This window comes from Nelumbo nucifera, chromosome 3 (genome assembly GCF_055504915.1).
Source record: "Nelumbo nucifera cultivar China Antique chromosome 3, China Antique-T2T, whole genome shotgun sequence".
Classification (NCBI taxonomy): domain Eukaryota; kingdom Viridiplantae; phylum Streptophyta; class Magnoliopsida; order Proteales; family Nelumbonaceae; genus Nelumbo; species Nelumbo nucifera.
In genome coordinates, this window is record NC_142651.1 from 108,199,586 (window position 1) to 108,219,049 (window position 19,464).

The 19,464-nt window shown below is 35.1% G+C and overlaps 1 protein-coding gene, 1 non-coding gene and 1 pseudogene across 3 annotated transcripts; 2 read left to right on the top strand and 1 right to left on the bottom strand.

Annotated features, from left to right (window-relative positions):
* The first annotated feature begins 5,919 nt into the window (after nt 1-5,919).
* LOC104607045 (uncharacterized) lies at nt 5,920-10,238 on the top strand. Its single transcript, XM_010272531.3, has 2 exons — nt 5,920-6,752; nt 9,635-10,238. The coding sequence occupies exons 1-2, from the start codon at nt 6,339-6,341 to the stop codon at nt 9,854-9,856; spliced, it is 636 nt and encodes a 211-aa protein (XP_010270833.1). The 5' UTR covers nt 5,920-6,338; the 3' UTR covers nt 9,857-10,238.
* A 3,813-nt stretch (nt 10,239-14,051) lies between these two features.
* TRNAG-UCC (transfer RNA glycine (anticodon UCC)) lies at nt 14,052-14,123 on the bottom strand. Its single transcript has one exon. It is a non-coding gene; the product is annotated as a tRNA-Gly (tRNA).
* Nucleotides 14,124-14,313: 190 nt separating this feature from the next.
* Nucleotides 14,314-19,360, top strand: LOC104607046 (putative pre-mRNA-splicing factor ATP-dependent RNA helicase DEAH2; annotated as a pseudogene). Its single transcript, XR_016083548.1, has 7 exons — nt 14,314-14,703; nt 15,197-15,398; nt 15,485-16,569; nt 17,046-17,165; nt 17,281-17,519; nt 17,616-17,734; nt 18,977-19,360. The product of XR_016083548.1 is annotated as a putative pre-mRNA-splicing factor ATP-dependent RNA helicase DEAH2 (transcript).
* The last annotated feature ends 104 nt before the right edge of the window (nt 19,361-19,464 follow it).

A 19,464-nucleotide genomic window follows, 5' to 3' on the forward strand; every position in this document is an offset into this window, starting at 1 on the left:
GGTTGGGTCGGTTTCGGTTTTGCTCTTGTACAAAATGACACCTAATTGAATTCTAATTGTAATTGCCTAATGGGTTGCCTATTTGGTGTACAAGACTATAGAAAGTTAGAAACTAGAATAGATTGCCTATTCTAATTGTAATTGCCTAATGGGCCTTCTAGTTCTAGTAGAAAACTAGTTATAGTTAAGTAGGAAACTACTCAAACTAGGAACTACCGAACTAGTAGAAGAATAGTTCGGTTCGGATCGTGTTGGTTTCGATTTTCACACAAGAAAACTGAAACTGACCCGATATATCGATTTATATATTTGCCCAACCCAAAACCAACCGGTACTGATGAAAACCCGATCGACTCAGGTTGGGTTGGTCTGAGTTGGTCGGTTTGGTTGGGTTGGGCATTCTTATGAACAACCCTAAGTGCGACTTGGGCAGGCCCAACTTGAGCCTAACCCGAACAAACCCGAATTTTTGCAAGTTGACACAAAAAAACTCATGCCTAATTTAAAAATGGATTGGGCTTAGTTGATGTTCTACGTAGTAGGAGCTTCACCCAGGCCCAGCTTAACCCAAATCAAGGCCGCCCAACTCAAATACATAAACATGTGTATTACATAAATATAAAAATATATATTTTCTATAGATAAAAATATCTATTTCCAATATATTTTTTATATTACATTGATATAAAAATACATATTTCTAATCAATTTCTCTTAAATTGCACCATTATAAATTCTTTTAAAACGACCAATCCATTCAAGCCCAACGAATCTGATCTAGTCCGACCCGAACCCTAACCCTAACCCAACTCTATATATGGTGGGTTAGGTTCAAGTTAGATCCGAGCTGATAAATTTAGGCTTAATGCGTCAATCATTAGATCAGCCCGAATCCGATGTTTGCAACTCTAGGATTGGGCTCTGGTTGACCTTTAATCCAATCCAATCCACCTGAGTTGCACCCATTCCGTGTAGGTGTGCACTATTACATTCGCGCAGACAAATGTGGATCGGAATCGGGATTTGTTTCTCACAAAGCACATCTCACAACCCCATTCCACTGAGATCGGATCTGCTCCTCACATAGGGCGCCTCACACGTGCCTCACACGCACATACTACCATGCATTGGGAACATCTCCCATACTTGTAAGTTATTTTTCACGGGAGATGTTCCCAATGCACAATGGATGTGCATGTGAGGCGCCCAAGTGTGAGGAGCAGATCTCGTTCCCATTCCACTATATACTGGGAACATCTCCCAATGAATAACAATACGGAATTGGGTCCTTATAGAGTGCACCTCACACCAACCTCACAACCACATCCCACCATGTATGGGGAACATCTCTCCATGAATAATAAATACAAGTATATAGAGGTGTAAATCGGGTCATGCCACATGTGTCTCGACACAATTTTGACCCGATTTTGGATTGGCCCGACACGATGGAACGTGTGGCGTGCCAGGTATGACACAATTTATGCGGGTCATGTTGGGCTGGGGCTTTCAGGTTCATGGGCCGGCACGGCTCAGCACGTGGCACAATATGTGGCATAGTACGACCCATGGGCTGAGTGTAGCCCGTCCGAGAAAATAGCTGTTGGGGTAACAACTAGTTTGGGACTTTGAGGGCAAGAAATCATACTGTATCGACCAAATCATCAAATCATCCCTATACATTATTGAATTGTAAAATTTTAAGAAAAACCCAAAAAACAACCTCCAAAACTCAAGATTTTTGAGTTTTTTTTCTTAACTTTTTACAAAAATTGCAAAAATAAATACTTTTTTTTCAATTTGTTCGATATTATTATATATATACACTACTTTAAAAAGCACGAATGGCCTCAAGAATATCTTTGGAATTTTTTGAAGACAAAAATTACCCTTCTATATTTAAATTTATTGATAAAAATGAGGGCAAATAGGGTAATTGGTTATTGATATTAAATGAGTTGAAAGGAGGTGATTTTAAGATATTCAAAGCATTCAATTCCTTCTCATTAAATCCAACATTTAAGTTATTAACTTGCATCCATGTTCATTGAATCATATATTTAAGTCATTTTTGTTTCTTCTCAAGTTCACACTATTAAGTTCTATTAATTAAATCCATACTTAATAAATTAATAATTCCAATAACATAAAAGCTTATACTTTTAAAATCTACATAGAAAAAATAGTATTTTCATCTAGGTGGTGGTAAGAAATTAAACTATTTTGGGTCAATCCATATTGCCATGATTAATTAATAAAATGAAAAAAAATTGGGAACATTTTTAACATATATATTAAACAATAATAAGTATGATAAATAAACATGTTTTTTTTTTAATGATAGAAATGGAATGTAAAATCTAATTGGAACTACAAATATTTTCCTATTCTCTCTCATTAAATCATATATTTAAGATATATTTTTCTCGTCATTAAATTCTTGTAATAATATTAATAGTATAAAAATATATATTTCGAAAAGTAATTTGAAAACAATGCCATTTTCTTCTCTCCCGGTGGTGGGCAAGCAATTTGGCCATTTGAGGTCCAATGGGTTAATAAATAATACCTTAATTAAATAATAAAAATTTAAAGAAAATAAGTATAAAATGTAAGAAGTATTTTTAGTAATGATGAAAATTGAATGCCAAATTTAAAATCTACCTAAAAATGAAATGATGTCATTAGGGGTGAGCGAAAAAGACTGAAAAACTAAATCGAAAAGGCAATCGAAACTGAACCAAAACTCTGGTTAACCAAACTGGTCGGTTCAGTTTTGGTTCCCTATTCTTAAAAAACCGCAAATTTCAGTTCGGTTTTAGTTAACCTTAAAAAAAGCAGCAATTAACCAAACCGCCTAATATATATATATATATACAATAATATATTATGTATTATATATTATATTATTTTTTTCAAGTATAAATAAACCCACTACCATTTGACTTTTTGAGTTTCCCCCTTTCCCCTTCTTCGATACCTAAAGGCTAATACCAAAACTGAAAACCCTTGCTTTCTTCTTATTCATCTTCCTTCCCAATTCCCCTTGCTTTCCTTAGGCGCCAATCGTCATTTTCCGTCATTCAACATCGGCGTCAGGCGATGGTATATATATATATATATAGAGAGAGAGAGAGAGAGAGAGTGAGAGAGAGAGAGAGAGAGAGAAATTTTTTGGGCGCATATTTAATGTTATATATTTATAAAAAAAATAAAATATTGGGTACATCTCTAATATTATGCATTCATTATATTAAACAAAAAATAAGTATTATATATAAGAAATAATTTTATCAGTGATGAAAATGTAATACGAAATTTAATGTCAACTTAGAAATGAAATTATTATTCTTTTTGAGTGGTAGGTTAGTGGTTTGGGTCAAATGATATCATAAACAAACAAAAATTAAGTGTGATAAGCAGTGATAAAAATGTAATACGAAATTTAATGTCAACTTAGAAATCAAACTATTATTCTTTTTGAGTGGTGGGTTAGTGGTTTGGGTCAAATGATATCATAAACAAACAAAAATTAAGTGTGATAAGTACAAATTATTTATACAATATAATGTAAATGAAATATATAATTTAAAGGGAAAAGTTAGTTAAAGTCGGTTGTACATTTTAAAATTAGGTTGCAAGTTGGTCTATAAACCAACAAAACTCTAACAACTGGCTCTACATTTCAAATTATAAAAGCCCCCACCATGTCATCGAAGGCTTATCTGGTTGTTACCAACATACAACTCTTAATCCATGTTGGACACAACAAAAAGCCTATATCAAAAATAGGTTTTTAATTTCTCTCCCACTCCCTCTGTCTCTCGATCTCCCTCCCTTCTATCTCACTCTCATAGTCATCTCTCGATCTCCTACTCTCTCTGTCTCTCCCACTCTCACAACTTTGGTCTGTAGCCAAATAAAAATCTCTTTATCTCTCTCTCTCTCATTCTTCTCCCTCAGTCTTTCTCCTTCTCCCTCTCTCGTTATTTTTTTAATTTTTTTTACAAACTTATACAATATTAATTAGATAGTATAAAAAAACTAAAGGACCAACCACTTGTACAATCAAGTTATAAATTTCTATCAAGTTGGTGTAAATTTCATTGTAAAGAGTTTCTTGTGAATTTTTATCAAATTGGTGTAACGATTTTTTGAACCATACCAAGTTGGTCCTATGTTCTTTTATACAGTCTGATTAATACCATATAAGTGTGTAAGAAAAAAAAAAAGAATGAGAAAGGGAGCGGGAGAGAAACAGAGGGAAAACAACAAAAATTAAGGGAGGATGAGAGATCGGTCGAGAAAGATAATGAGAGAGATTGAGGGAGAACGATAGGTAAAGAGAGAGAGATAATGATAGAAATTGATAGTGATAATGTAAATACCAAAATCGAAAACCAGTTTTATTTATTTTCAAATCACATAGTTGTTGAGTAGAGAGAGACGACTGTGAAAGAGAGAGTGGGAGGGGAGAGAGCAAGAGGAAGAGAAACTAAAAACCCTTTTTTTATTTTCCAATCACCCAACATTAAAGGGCAATTTTGGTATAAGATTTTTGCTGTGTCCAATATGGATTAAGAGTCCCATATTGGTAACAACCACATAAACTTATAATGAGATAGTGGGGGGTTTTATAATTTGAAATGTAGAGCAGGTTGTTAGAGTTTTGTCGGTTTTAGGACCAACCTGTAGCCTAATTTTAAATGTACAACCTACTCTGACTATAATTTTACCTAATTTAAAACTAATCCAAAATCAAGCTATTTTTTATCTAGATGGTGAGTCAATGATCCAACTTTTCAAAAAACCCATAATGCCATAATTGAATAATAAATATTTAAAAAATGATAGAGCACAAAAAAATAAAATTGTACAGATTTTGTAGAAAACATTTGAGAACATTTTCAATGTTATATATTCATCATATTAAATAAAAATAATTGTTAAAATAAAAGTTAATTTTATTTATGATAGAATATATATATATAATCTCATTATGTTGAAAATCCTATATTTTTTGGTGTAATATGCCCATGTAATTATGTCATAAATCTATTGGTGATTTACCATATCCATAAATCCATTCAAAATTTTAAAATATTCATTATTTGTTTGTAATTTTTTGAATAAAATATTTATTTTTTCAAGTTTAGTATGAAAGAAATATTTTTTTAACTAAACATATTTATTTTTTAATTTTTTGTAATTTTAGATGTTTTTCCAATTTTTAATTCATAAATCCATTAAAATTTATTGTAAAATACTTTTTATTTTTTATTTTTTTGTAATACTTATTTTTTTTTCTAATTTTTGGTGTGATCTAACCATAATATTTACCATGTTGTAAATCTATGAATGATCTACCAACATCCATAAAATTATTTTTCTATTAAATTTTACTTTTTTAATTTTTATAATAAAAATAAAATAATTGTTTGAATAAAAAATAAATAATTGTTTAAAAATTATAAAAAATATTTTATTAAATATTTATTAAACTTATATTTTATAGTTATAATCTTATTAAAGAATACATTATGTTGTTTCCGGTTTCCATATATTAATTATGACATTTTTAACTAAAAATCTCTAAAGATGTAATTTTTATGTATATAGTTTTTTAGGCCATCTACACCGATATTCTCAACCTACGATTGAGTGAGAATGGCCAGCAATGCCCTATATATATAAATCCGAACTCGTACGAGATGCTCTCCGTGAGGAAACAGATTCGTTCTCAATAATACAAAGTACGGGAGTGGGAGATGTTTTCCATGTACACTAGGACATGTAGTGAGGTTAGTGTGAGGAGCGATATAAGAATGGCAGATCAGCCGGACTCAGCGAATCCATGACGCGACGGAATCACGGAACGTTAGACAAACTGCAACCACGGTTTGGAGTCGGGACTTCGATGGAATATTCAAACTTGTGGTATCCAACATGCGGCAAGTGTGTCCCGCGGAGAAACCCTAACCCATTACTCAACTCATAGCTAAGTAGTAGCTAACGCCAGCCCTAAACTAAAGAGTTCCACACGTGAGAAAGGCAAAGAATGGAGCGCCGCAAAAACTTGTTAACACATACACACGAGTGTTCTCGCTAGAGAAGTTCTTTGTCGTCCGTTTTTCTGCCACGTCATCGATCCGGGAAAATCATGTTTCGACGGCTGAGATCATGGTTGCAGAGCCACTGCTAGAACTCAGAGAAACTCCTCTATTCCCTCTTCTCTATCTTCCCCCTGTTTTTTGTAATTTCGATTTTTATTTTCCTTTTTCTTTTTTTCATTTTTATAGAAATTTCTGTGAAAAGTAGAAAAAATAGCTTGTCTGAAGATGAAGATCATGGAGGAAGGAACTGAATTTGAGAAAGAGAAGCTTAAGATTTTGAATGGCAAAAGCCATGATGTTTATGCTGTTGATGACGAGGAGGAGGAAGAGGACGGCGAGGAATATCAAGCGGTCGGACCGAAGAACGATGGGTTAGAAGACGAGGAGGAAGACGGGGACGACGACGACGATGAAGAGGAAGATGATGAAGAGGAAGATGAGGACGATGATGGCGTTGAAGAGGTTCCACGCTCCGCCGGTGCTCCTAAAGTTCAGTCTGTAGATGATGACGAGGATGATGATGAGGATGACGACGACGATGAGGATGAAGATGATGATGGCGAGGGCGATGGGGACGATGACGACGATGACGACGAAGACGACGACGATGACGACGATGAAGAAGGGGAAGAGGAAGAGGTAATACTATTCCATCTGTTTTACTTCCATTTTCTGTTATTCTCTGTTTTAATACTCCGAGTCTGAGGTCTCCTCCTGCCTCCTTCCTTTTACTTTTTTTTTTTTCTTCTTTCTCTCTGAATCTGAATCTAGGTCTCCTTCCTTCTCATTCCGTTGTTAAATTTGATTTTTGGAGTTTTCTTCCCTTTTTTAAATTATCGTGCTTATTATTGATGGATCTTCTGTGGTTTACTGTTTCTTCCTAAAATTTTCATGTAGTTAGTTTCTTTGCAGTGTATTTAGCCCGTAGACCGTGTTAAGAGGAAGGAACAGTTTTCATCAATCATCATTGCTGTAGCTTTTTATGCTTTATATTTGTGTAGTTTGTATTACATAAATGCTTTTTAGGGCTTTTCTGTTCAGTTTGTTCATGAAACGGGCCTATATATTTGGGGATTTTGTTCGAGTCTGGAAGGCGAGATGTAAAGAACCATAGATTTAGATGAAAGGGAAACTTTTCTTGAATATAGTTGATATAGTCTTCTCACTTTATATTTTCTTCTATCTCTTCAAGCCATGCGTAGTTTGATGAATATGCACATATCCTTTGGTTAGTATTGATAGTCAGTTTTTTTTGGAAACTTATCTGTTTGTTTTTTGTCCTCTCTTACTGCCTTTTACTTATTATTATTACCCCACCACCTGGAAACGGAAAAAGGGAAATCATTCTCTTTGTGTATTTATTGGGTATCGTCTCTGTTTCCCTGAAAGTTACTTGGTAGTTGTAATTTTTCCTTCATGGTTTCAGTGTTGTTTTTGTGGCCTTCATCTGCAACTCCCCATGAAGACGATCATCGTATGCTATTTAAAAAGTTGTTAATATTTTTTCTTCTGCTGATTTGCTTGATCTGAAAAGAAAATTAAACGAATGGGCATATTTGATATTTGCTGAGAGAAAATAAGGAGGACCAAGATGACTTTTGCAGTACGAGTCCACCATAGTCCTACCTGTGGTAGTGTGGTGCACATGCAAAGGGGTTCGGGATCTGACAGGTCTGACTCACCTAAGAGATCTCCTTTGGCCAAAATTTACTAGTGAATGCTATGAACCTTCTGATCTGTGTACTGTTATGTTATCTATGACCATGCAAAAGAATGTAACTAAGCTTATTGATAGGACCCTCCAGCCACATGATAACTTGCCATGAGATTTTTTATTTTTATTTTTTATTTTGTTCTTGATGGGATCCTAACCCCCTTTGCATGTGTGCCACTGGCAAGATGGATGTTAGGTCACTGATGTGGTGTTCCTCTTCTTCTAATTCCTGCATTTGATTTGTGTTGTTGATGAGGATCTTATCTAGTACATTGAAGTCTGCCCCATATCTAGCCACCATGTACCCATGGTTCCATGATTTTGGGTTGTTTTGACTGGATGGTTAGGGATGTAGTCTGTCTGTTGGGATGTAATTTCCTGGTACTTATTTTAGGCTATGTTCCTTAAAATTGTTAACTTTTCTATGCTATTTGGATTTATGTTTTTCTTTTATCCAGCAGTTTATCTTTTGTAGCTTGCCAAGACACCCATATGCCAGAACAAGTCATCACTGTTATTAGGAATCGTGCCCATCTTTCCTATTTTACTACCAGTGCACTGGTATTTGACAAAATTTTTTCTGAGCACCGTATATGCTTTATTCAACATTTCCTCTTCTTACTTCACCATTTTGATCTTTACAATTCTAAAACAATAGCCCTGATTTATTTGTTTAGATTTTGCCTAGCCTCTTATCTCTCATAGATATCCATCCATGGTTTCTTTTCATTTTTCTTTTGAAGAAGAATGTTCATTACTTAATTAGTAGTTTTTCCTTACTTTTTCTATTCATCTATTGGTATGTATTGTTCCTTCTTTTTATTGGGGAAGGTATAGTCGTATAGGTTTCTTCAAAGTTCAAACTCTAGTAATCATATTTTTACCACCAGGGTGAGGCTTATGACATCTTCTAGGATAAACAGTAAAGTAAACTAACTAGATTCTTGAACTAACCCTCAGATTCAGTGCATAATCACAATCAGTTCAACATATGCTTACAATGGCATAGATATGTGTAGATCCAGTTAGTGGCAAATGTTTCTCCTCTTTCTCTTTAGTCAAAATCCTTAACATTAGCATTTTATCTGCTCTTAATACTACCCAAAGGATTGGCTTTTGTGACCTGAGCAATTTTTATTCTCTGGAATAATTTAAGTCTTTTTTCTTTTATGCTAATGACCCCTTTCTCATTCAAACTTGGAGTGTTTTTATTATAGCTTATAAAGTTGCCCTCATCTAGCAAGTGACTTGTAGAAAGAAATTACTACTGTGGCACTAATTTCACTTATGATTCTCAGACCTTGTTTTGCTATAATGAGGTTTCTATTTGTGATATATTTTCCCTCATATTTATATAATTATATTTATTAAGAAGAAAAAAGAAAATTATTATTTTTTCTCTTATTTAGCATTGCATGCTTCAGCACCTATAACTATTAATTTTTTTCTTCCCTCCTTTTGTGTAGTTTCTTGTGCTGAAGGGCTGTTGACATCTTTCTCTTCTGAAGCTCTTTCTTTTTTGATCATCCAGTGGTTAATTTGTTGAGCATGCAATGCAATATAGTAGTTTAATCCATTTTGGACGAAATAACATCTAATGTGATCTCTGTGAGCTATCTAACAGATCGTTGGAGCATCTCACCCCTCACGTCACCGTATCTGCTTTTACACTTTTATAGGGTGTATATTGTAAACCAGCACTATCGATTTTGCCATTTGAAGCATCCCCTGGTTCATTGTTTCGGTTTTTTCTGAGTGTGTTTTCAGTATGTTTCTGACCATATTTATCTATTGAATAATTATACAGGAGGATATGGGAACAGAGTACCTTGTCCGACCAGTAGGTCGAGCTGAAGACGAGGAAGATGCTAGTGATTTTGAACCAGTGGAAGAGAATGGGGAGGATGATGATTTTGAAGATGATGATGATGATGATGATGATGATGGAAAGGGTGAGGTTTCAGCAAAGAGGAAGAGGTCGAGTAAAGATGATTCGGATGATGATGACGAGAGGCCTTCCAAGCGATAGGACAGGGCTCTACGGGTTGAAGACTGACAATTCAGTCCTGCGTCATGGTGTCTCCTTTTCAACTCTACAGAACCTGTTTGTAGAAGTAAACGACGTTTCATGGATTCTCTATTTTCTCTCTCTTTTTCTTTTCTTCTTTTTTTTTTTCCCTTGTGCTGTCTGTCATGGTTGAAATGTTTGGGGGTTTTTTGGGTGAAAATTCAAAATTAGGCTAGGACTGGTTTGCCTAAGTTGATACTATGTACTGTAAGGCTGTAAGCAGTTGAACGATTTATGGTATGTAGATGTAAACGGTTTAGAGTACATTACCGTCAAGTAGTTCAGTTTTTCTTGTCTAATTCCTTCTTGAGGATTTGGTCGAAAATGAAAACATGGTTCCTCAGCTCGGTTGTCCTATTTCTCCTTTTTTTTTTTTGATTGGCTATTTCTTTCTTTTTCTTCCTTGTTATTCCCATAATTCCATTGTTTCAGGGTTGCTATTCGAGTTGGCCCGAGTTAGGGCTGCAAACGGTGTCCAATTATCGCAATTTGAATCTGGTCCTATTAAGGGTGATTTGAATTTGATTTGTTTATAATTGGACCGAATATGGATTTACTCCTATTTAAATATATATGTTCATATATACTTAAAATTTAGGGAAAATTCTCGATTAGTATCCTTTAATTTGGGCCTAGTGTCACTTTGGTCCCCGAACTTTAAAATGCAACAATATCTAAACTTTTAAAACATGATAATCCAGTACCTACCGTTAAATAGATGTTAATTAGGTGTTAAATGGCATTTGAAAAAAAACACAAATGCCCTTCGAGTGTTAAATTTTCTTTATCAATCATTTAAATGTTGACAAAAAATTAACAGTCCCATTTGAGTTGGCATTTGTGTTGGGATCATGTTTTTCATTTAAGAAAGTTGGGATCACATTTGAGTTGGCATTTTGTAGGGATGATCATGGGTCAGGTTGGGCCGGGCTTTGTATTTATGATAAGGGCAATAGCTTAGGCCTGGGCCCGGCCTGACCCGGGGTTCCAGGCTTGTAACATAAGCCCTAGCCCAGGTCTACATGGGCCTGATTCCGGGTCAATGTCTTTCAAATATAAAGCATTACATATCTATAATATTTTGTATAAATGACATGACATGCATATAAACTTTTATTTATATATTATATATTATCAAATATTATATATAATATAAATTATACATGTGATGTTATAATATTTATATATAAAATATATAATATAATGTAAAATAACATGTATACATTATACACAAAATATGTAAGTTTAAATATATGCGGGCTGGGCCGGGCTGAAATGATCACTCTTAGCATTTTGGTGATTTTGACTTTCTTGAATAGAAGAGGCAAGGATTTGAGACTGTTAATTTTTTGTCAATGTTTAGATTGTTGATAAAGAAAATTAGATGACACTCAAAAGGCATTTTTGTCCTTTACAAGTGCCACTTAATGGTTGATTAACAACTAGTTAACAACATGTATTGGGTTTTGAAAGTTTGGGTACTGAATTATTGCATTTTAAAATTCGAGGACCAAAATCACACTAGGCCCAAATTACATGATACTAATTGGTCTAAATGTTGTATTTTTATTAAATTGTATTCCTTATCCTGAGTTCGCTTTTTAGTTTTTACACTACTTGTAACTTTGGCCTCTAGGTTGGGCCCATTCAAATTCTGACAAAAATCCAAACCATGCCCACTCAAGTAATTTGCACCACTTTTTAGACAAACCATAATTTTTATGCGCCCAAACAACTGGTTGGGTTTATGTACATAAGCTGGTATGTAGGGCTAAAGTTTAAGATCTACCAATATTAGGATAGTTAGAAATAATTTTTGACTCTTATAGTTCTAAGCGATATTGGCGAAATTAGAACTGCAAAGGAATCGGATCTTGTTTATCCAAATTTGATTTATTAACAGTTGGTTCTGATAGAATGGAATCTTATCTATGTGATTTATATCGGACTTAATTGTATTGACATGTTGAATAGAATTAATAAACAAAATTATTTAAAATTAAGTGAAATGTTATACACTACAATGAACTAAAATTAGGAACCGTTTGGCAAGTCTTTCTGGGAAAATCTTCTAATGGTTCTGATAGTTAAAAGACGTATTGAGCTTTTGCATTAAGATCTGAGCGGCCTGAAGCTAGGGGTGTCAATTGGATTGGATTTGGTCCAATCCGGTCCAGTCCATTACAAATGGACTTGGTCCAATTCAGTCCAATGAATATTTTGGACTGGTCTACAGATTGATCAATCTGTTCAAATTCCTATTAATTTAGATTGGTTTCAACTCAAACTTGGTCCATTGACAATTACGTTCTTATTTTCTATCAATGGACCAAATATTGGCTTAATCCAATATAAATTCATTATGGACGGACCAAGTCCAATCCAATATATCATATTGTTCCGTCCAGTTTGTCCAAATTCAATATGTCTTATTGGTCCGTCCAATCCATCCAAATGGATTTTGATTTGAACGATGTCCAACCCAAAACCGGTCCATTGACACCCCTACCTGAAGCCCGTTTGGTTAAGGCGTGTCTTTCCGCAAATCGCCCTTTTTGTGCTTCTTGTGTCTTTTCAACGTATCAGCTCGATCTACCGCGAGCTAAATGGGAAAAGAACGAATTGCGGTTTGCCAAGCTTGTAAATAACTGATAGATCGCGCAAAAAGATACGTCAAACGGAGCCTTAATTCTTAATAGATATATTATAAATTTTAAATATGGGTTCTACTATGATATTGGAAATACATGATATCAATCAATATTATAAAATGCACAAGGGTAAGTTTAATTGTCTAAAAGACATGATACTAAAAGAGTTTTAATCAATCAAAACCCCTATGAAATTTGATAAATACCACATCATTAGTTATTATTATGATACTAGTTGATTGTTACAAGTGATACTAATTGATTGATTACAAGTTATTCCGGTATCATAGCCGAATTCAATTTATGCCATATAAATCAAATACTTGTCTTGGGTTTTGTGCAATTTATAAATATGATTAATACTTTTAGGAAAATTGTCTAAAACTCACCATGAATTTTTAACATTTCTCTTAAACTCACCACAACTTTTCAAAATGTCTAAACTCACCATGTCGTAAGTTTTTATTTTCTAAAACTCATATTCCGTTAGTCCACCGGTAATGCTTCTTAACAGAGGTGACCATGTTAGCACAAATAATTATTTTTCATGACCAAATTACCCTTGAATGGTGAGTTAGAGGAAAAATTCTTTTTCAGTTTTTGATTATCTTGTTTTTTTTTGCATTTTTAGTGTTTTGTTATAATTTCCAATGTTTTTTATAATTTCTGTTTTTTTACATTTTTCTATTTTCTACAATATATAATTTTTCCTATATTTTTGTTATTTATTTACAATTTTTGTGTTTTTTCTATAATTTTTGGTGTTTTTCTACAATTTTTATTTTCTAATTTTGTTTTCAATTTCTATAGTTTCTATAATTTGAAAATAAATTTTATTTTGTTTGCAATTTTTATATATTTTTATATTTTTTGTAATTTCTATGTTTTTTATGTATTTTATATTTGAAAATATTTTTTTGAACTTTTCCTTTTTTAATGTCTAAATATTAAAATGGTAATATATTAACACATGTTAATTTATTTTGTATATATTTTATATTTTTCTATGAAGGTTAAAATGGTAGTACATTAACACCCGTTAGTCAGTTTAATTTGAAAAGTTGTAGTGAGTTTAAGAGTAATGCTGAAAACTTATGGTGAGTTTTAAACACTTTCTCATACTTTTAGGATACCGATTAATTGATTACAATTTATTCTAGTATCATGGTGGAACTCTACTCATATTATTCTCCTATTTAATGGTTTACATGCGGCCCATAAAAGTTAAATCTAGATATCATGCACCTAAGGCCCTGTTTGATTTGCAAGAAAAGTGGTCTAGAATCGAAATCGGAATGGACTTATTTCTATTCTGGGATCTCATTCCCCTTCTTGCTGGAATGGCATTTCCCATTTGAGGGCCCTGCCCTTTGAAATCTCACTCGTGCTGATTTTATTTCCATTCTCATTCCCGTCTAAACGCAATAGACCCATTCCGATTCCAAATAAACAAAACGCATCCTAAATAAAAACTTAAAGTTAACATTTATACTTTGCAGTGTACATGCGTTTGGCGGGAGTCGAACCCGGGTCTGTTGCTTGGAAGGCAATTATCCTAACCGTTGGACCACAAATGCTTCAATATAGTAAAGAACAAATAACTATTTCTAATTTGAAATAACAAGTAAAACTAATACTCCTCAAACGGACCCTAAAGGGAAGGGATGTATTTATACATGGACTCAAATATAAAGGAGGGGAGCGGTGAGGAGTTAAAAAGACTGGGACGCTTTAAGTAATTATCAGAAAAGTGAGACAACACAGTAATTCGGAAATCGGGCGGGGCTCGATTTCTTGGAGAGAGTCTTTACTCTGTCTCCCGCTTGTTTGGGCCTGTTCTTGGGTTTTATTGCGCACTCTGTATGATCAATCAAGGATTTTCTTTCGCATTGGGTTTTATCTGCTCTTTACTTTGTCTCCCGCTTGATGGATGATACTTCAATCTCTGCCAAAATCGCTAAGACTAATGGCGGTATAGCGCACAACTCAGGCATTAACAGATGGAATGGACGACCTTTCTCGCAGAGATAGTACGAAATCCTGGAGAAGATGAAGACTCTTCCGGTTTGGCAGCAGAAAGATGAGTTTTTGCAGTCTTTGAAGGATAATCAGGTTTTGATCTTGGTTGGAGAAACTGGTAGTGGGAAGACAACTCAGGTTAGTAGATTGAGCATGGTTTATGGGTGGCTTGTTCATCAAAATTGTCCTGGATATCTTTTTATCAACTTTGGATTTTTTAATAACTCCTCGGTGCTTAAAACAATTTCATAAATTGTGGGGAAATAGTGTTTCTATAATTCCTTCTTTAGCCTTTCAAGTCCTAGTAGTTGGTGTCAGCACATTTATGATCTATCTTGGTTGATTGGAGGCACATTTCAGTGCTTCGCTTCTGATTGGAACAACATTTCATAATGCAAAGCAAGCCACTATACTTCAGCAATGGGTTTCACATGCAGTTGTCTACTTGGTTACTATCTTAATGATAATGTTCCTAAAATTCCTCGGTAACATCTTGGTTATTCTTGGTATCAAGGGCTTCTTCGTTGGTAGTCTTATATAGTGGGAGTCAACTAGCTTGATCATTATTATTTATTTATTTTTTGTATACTCCAGTTTAGATATTTAACAAAGGCCAATTGGTATTCTACAGATTCCTCAGTTTGTTTTAGAATCTGTTGGCATAGAAGCTCCAGACAAACGCAAGAAAATGATGATTGCTTGCACCCAGCCTCGTAGAGTGGCTGCAATGTCTGTTTCCCGTCGAGTGGCAGAAGAGATGGATGTAACAATTGGAGAAGAAGTTGGTTACAGCATTCGTTTTGAAGATTGCAGTAGTTAAAGACTGTTCTAAAGTAAGACTCTATTCAACTCCTTTGTTTTGTTTCAGCATTTGTTTTTGCCATTTGCTACTGTATAATTGATTCCTATCACTTAGCAGGTATCTGACTGATGGTATGCTTTTAAGAGAAGCTATGACAGATCCACTCCTGGAACGCTATAGGGTAATAGTCCTTGATGAAGCTCATGAAAGAACTTTGGCTACAGAGGTTCTATTTGGGCTTTTGAAGGAAGTTCTCAAAAACAGACCTGATTTGAAACTGGTAGTGATGAGTGCAACTCTTGAGGCTGAAAAGTTTCAGGGTTATTTTTATGGGGCACCACTTATGAAAGTACCTGGAAGGCTTCATCCAGTGGAGATTTTTTACACTCAAGAACCTGAGAGAGATTACCTTGAAGCAGCTATTCGGACAGTTGTCCAGATACACATGTGTGAACCTGCTGGTGACATGCTTGTTTTCCTTACTGGAGAAGAGGAGATTGAAGATGAATGCCAGAAAATATCAAAAGAAATTGCAAATATGGGTTATCAGGTAGGGCCGGTGAAAGTTGTGCCATTGTATTCCACCCTTCCTCCAGCTATGCAGCAGAAGATATTTGAACCTTTCCCACCTCCACTGAAGGAAGGTGGCCCTTGTGGGAGGAAGATTGTGGTGTCAACCAACATTGCAGAAACATCCCTTACTATAGATGGCATATTTTATGTTATTGACCCTGGGTTTGCAAAGCAAAAAGTTTATAATCCCCGAGTACGTGTGGAATCCTTGTTGGTTTCACCAATATCAAAGGCAAGTGCGCATCAGAGAGCAGGGCGTGCTGGAAGAACACAACCAGGAAAATGCTTTAGGCTATACACTGAGAAGAGTTTCCACAATGATCTTTAGCCGCAGATATATCCGGAAATACTGCGGTCAAACCTTGCAAACACAGTGCTCACTCTGAAGAAGCTTGAAATTGATGATCTTGTTCACTTTGACTTGATGGACCCTCCTCCTCCAGAGACACTGATGAGAGCTTTAGAGGTACTGAACTACTTGGGTGCACTGGATGATGATGGAAACTTGACAAAGCATGGGGAAATCATGAGTGAATTCCCCTTGGATCCTCAAATGTCGAAGATGCTTGTTGTTAGTCCTGAATTCAGCTGCTCAAACGAGATCCTGTGTATTTCAGCCATGTTATCAGGTACAAATGTGAACTATACTAATTTTTTCTTTCTCTTGGATCTTATTTTAAGTCTTCAACGTACAGCTGGGGTTCCTCTTGGACTGATCTACATGTATATCCATGTTGGTAGACATGTTTTATGCTTGCTTGCTATAGCATATCATATAGTTGCTTTTGTGCATAGGATCCTACAGCACAATTTATATCCTATGCATACAATTAACAAGTCAAACATGCAATGGAGCTTGCATGTGTGCAAGTACCTTCGCATGTCTTTAGAGTTTACTTTGTCCTGTTTGGTTGTCATCAGCAACTGCCTTGTCCAGGTTCCATGCCACTGGTTGGCATGCACCGTAAGAAGTTTTTATGTTAGTGCTGTTGCAGATAGTTGCAGTTTCTCAGTATTCTCTCATCAAGCAAATGGTGTCGTCTCGCCTCTATGCATCTTCTGACCTACCATGGGCCTCCTATGTGATAACAATTTCTTTCTTTAGTACCCAATTGCTTTGTACGGCCTAGGGAGGCGCAGAAATCTGCAGATGAAGCTCAGTTTGGCCACATCGATGGGGATCACCTCATCCTTTTGAATGTATATCATGCATACAAGCAGAACAGTGAGTACCTAACCTTGTGGCTATTATGATAGTAGTTAATTATCAAAAAAATTATGATAATAGAGGGCATTTGATATCCATTATCTTATATTTTTGTCTTTTTGAGATGTTGCAGATGAAAATCCTACGTGGTGTTATGAGAATTTTATCAACCATAGGGCACTGAAGGCTGCTGACAATGTGAGGCAACAACTAGTACGCATCATGGCCCGATTTACTCTGAAGCTGTGCAGCACAGATTTCAACAGCTGTGATTATTATGTCAATATAAGGAAAGCTATGCTGGCTGTGTATTTTATGCAGGTAGCACACCTTGAACGTACTGGCCACTATTTGACAGTGAAAGATAATCAGGTGTGCATCCCTGACCTGTTTGTATTTCAGTCTTGACTAATATTTTATTGTTTTATTCTCTTCACACTGATGTTGGGTCAAAATTTGTATGTGAAGGTGGTTCATCTTCATCCTTCCAACTGCTTGGATCACAAACCAGAATGGGTTGTTTACAATGAATTTGTCTTGACTAGAAGGAATTTCATTCGCACAGTTACAGATGTTTGTGGGGAATGGTATGACACCAACAAATTTCTAGTTAAACATCTGTAGCTTGTTTTTCTGATGCCCAACTCTGTTAGGAATCATGCATTTTTGCACTAATCTAGTCTGAAAATTTGCTTTCTCTGTTTAAGTTATGCTTCAGTTTAGGCTTAGTGTATAGATAATCTAATCTTGCATTTGTTGGCTTTTGGTTTACAAATTTGCTTTGGTCAATCAATTGACCTTAAGGGTATGCCTATTACTTAAGATGCAACATAAATATTTTGTATGAGAGCTGGTTTCGCAATGCTTTCTCCTATTTTTCTTTTTCTTTGGTATCTTTTATGTTGATCTTTTCACTGCTGATAAGATAAGGGACACAAAGGAATCATGTATCTTTTATGTTGCTTTTTCTTTGGTATCTTTCATCTTAGTGAGAAGCTAAGGTTGATTTTTGTCTCTGGTAGGGTAGAATCATCCCCGTAGGATCGAACTAACTTTTCTGAATATTTTAGTTATATCAAGTCCTAGTGCTAAAGATCCATTTAGAAACGTCCAGTTAAAAATAAATAAATAAAAGTTAAATACTTCAATTAGAAATGCTTATATGATGGTATCTACTCCAGTTTTCAAAAGTCCAACTTAGGTTGAAATTGTTCCAGTACATCTTCACGAGATGGTGTTAATTGACTATGATTAGATAATATGGAGGTAGTAAAACAAATAACTGTTGTAAGGTGCTTTATAATCAAAGGTATGAATTAAATGGGAATTTAAGAAACAACACGCCTATAGAATGGTTTAATAAAAACGAAAACTTTACCAGTGAAAAAATAAAGATGGGGGGTTTGAAATGAGTGACAAAATTGGAATTAAGATGCAGAAATCAATACTTCTAGGATCTAGGAGTGACCCCAGTAAATGACCAAGTGATAATAGTGGATAAGATGCTGTTGGAATTTGCACAGTAGGCTAACTATTGCAATGGTAGGGACCAAGGAGTGAGTTGGATGCAGTTTGAGGTCTATAAAAGAGTTAGTGGAAGCTCAGAAAGGAAGACATCAGGATAGCATTTTATAGAATCAACTATGGAGTTGGAGGTGTAGCTCTTCAAGTTGGAAGTTTTGTTTCTTTTTTTCTTCTATAGAATCAACTAAGGTAGCATGTTTTGTGTTAATGAGGCCCCGTGTCTTACATTGGCATCTGATTCAGGAATCCTGTTGATTTGTGCTACTTTGTGTAGCGTGTTCATCATTTCTATTGTTGTTTTGCAGGCTAGTGGACATAGTTCCCCACTACTATGATCTTGCCAATTTCCCTCAGTGTGAAGCCAAACGAGTTCTTCAGAGGCTCTACAGGAAGCGGGAGGGGGATAGGGAGGAGAGGAAGCAATACTTCGGGTACTTGATTTTAGTACTCCTTTTTGGCCCTAAAGGCTGAGATTGCGGGAAATGCTAATCAGTTACTGTGTCATTTACACATTGAGGTGAATTTTCTTTTTTCTATATACGGTGGGAGGTGGTGGTAGAAGTTTAGAACATAATACTCATCCTCTTCCGTATCTTTCTTCCCCCATTTTCCGTTCATATTCTAATGTGATATCACAATTCCCCTTTTACTGGAAAAGCAGTGGAAATCATCAGATGTTATTTTCTTTACTCTTGGAACGTTAGGCTATGGTTGAGGTGAATATGATATGGAAGCTGTAAGATGTCCAAATGTAGTATAATATTTCATCGTACTTTGGTCAATCAATTACTTA

Coding starts and splice junctions, on each gene's coding strand:
- LOC104607045 (XM_010272531.3), top strand. CDS start 6,339: ATGAAGATCATGGAGGAAGGAACTGAATTTGAGAAAGAGAAGCTTAAG. Junction 6,753..9,634: donor AAGAAGGGGAAGAGGAAGAG/GTAATACTATTC, acceptor ATAATTATACAG/GAGGATATGGGAACAGAGTA.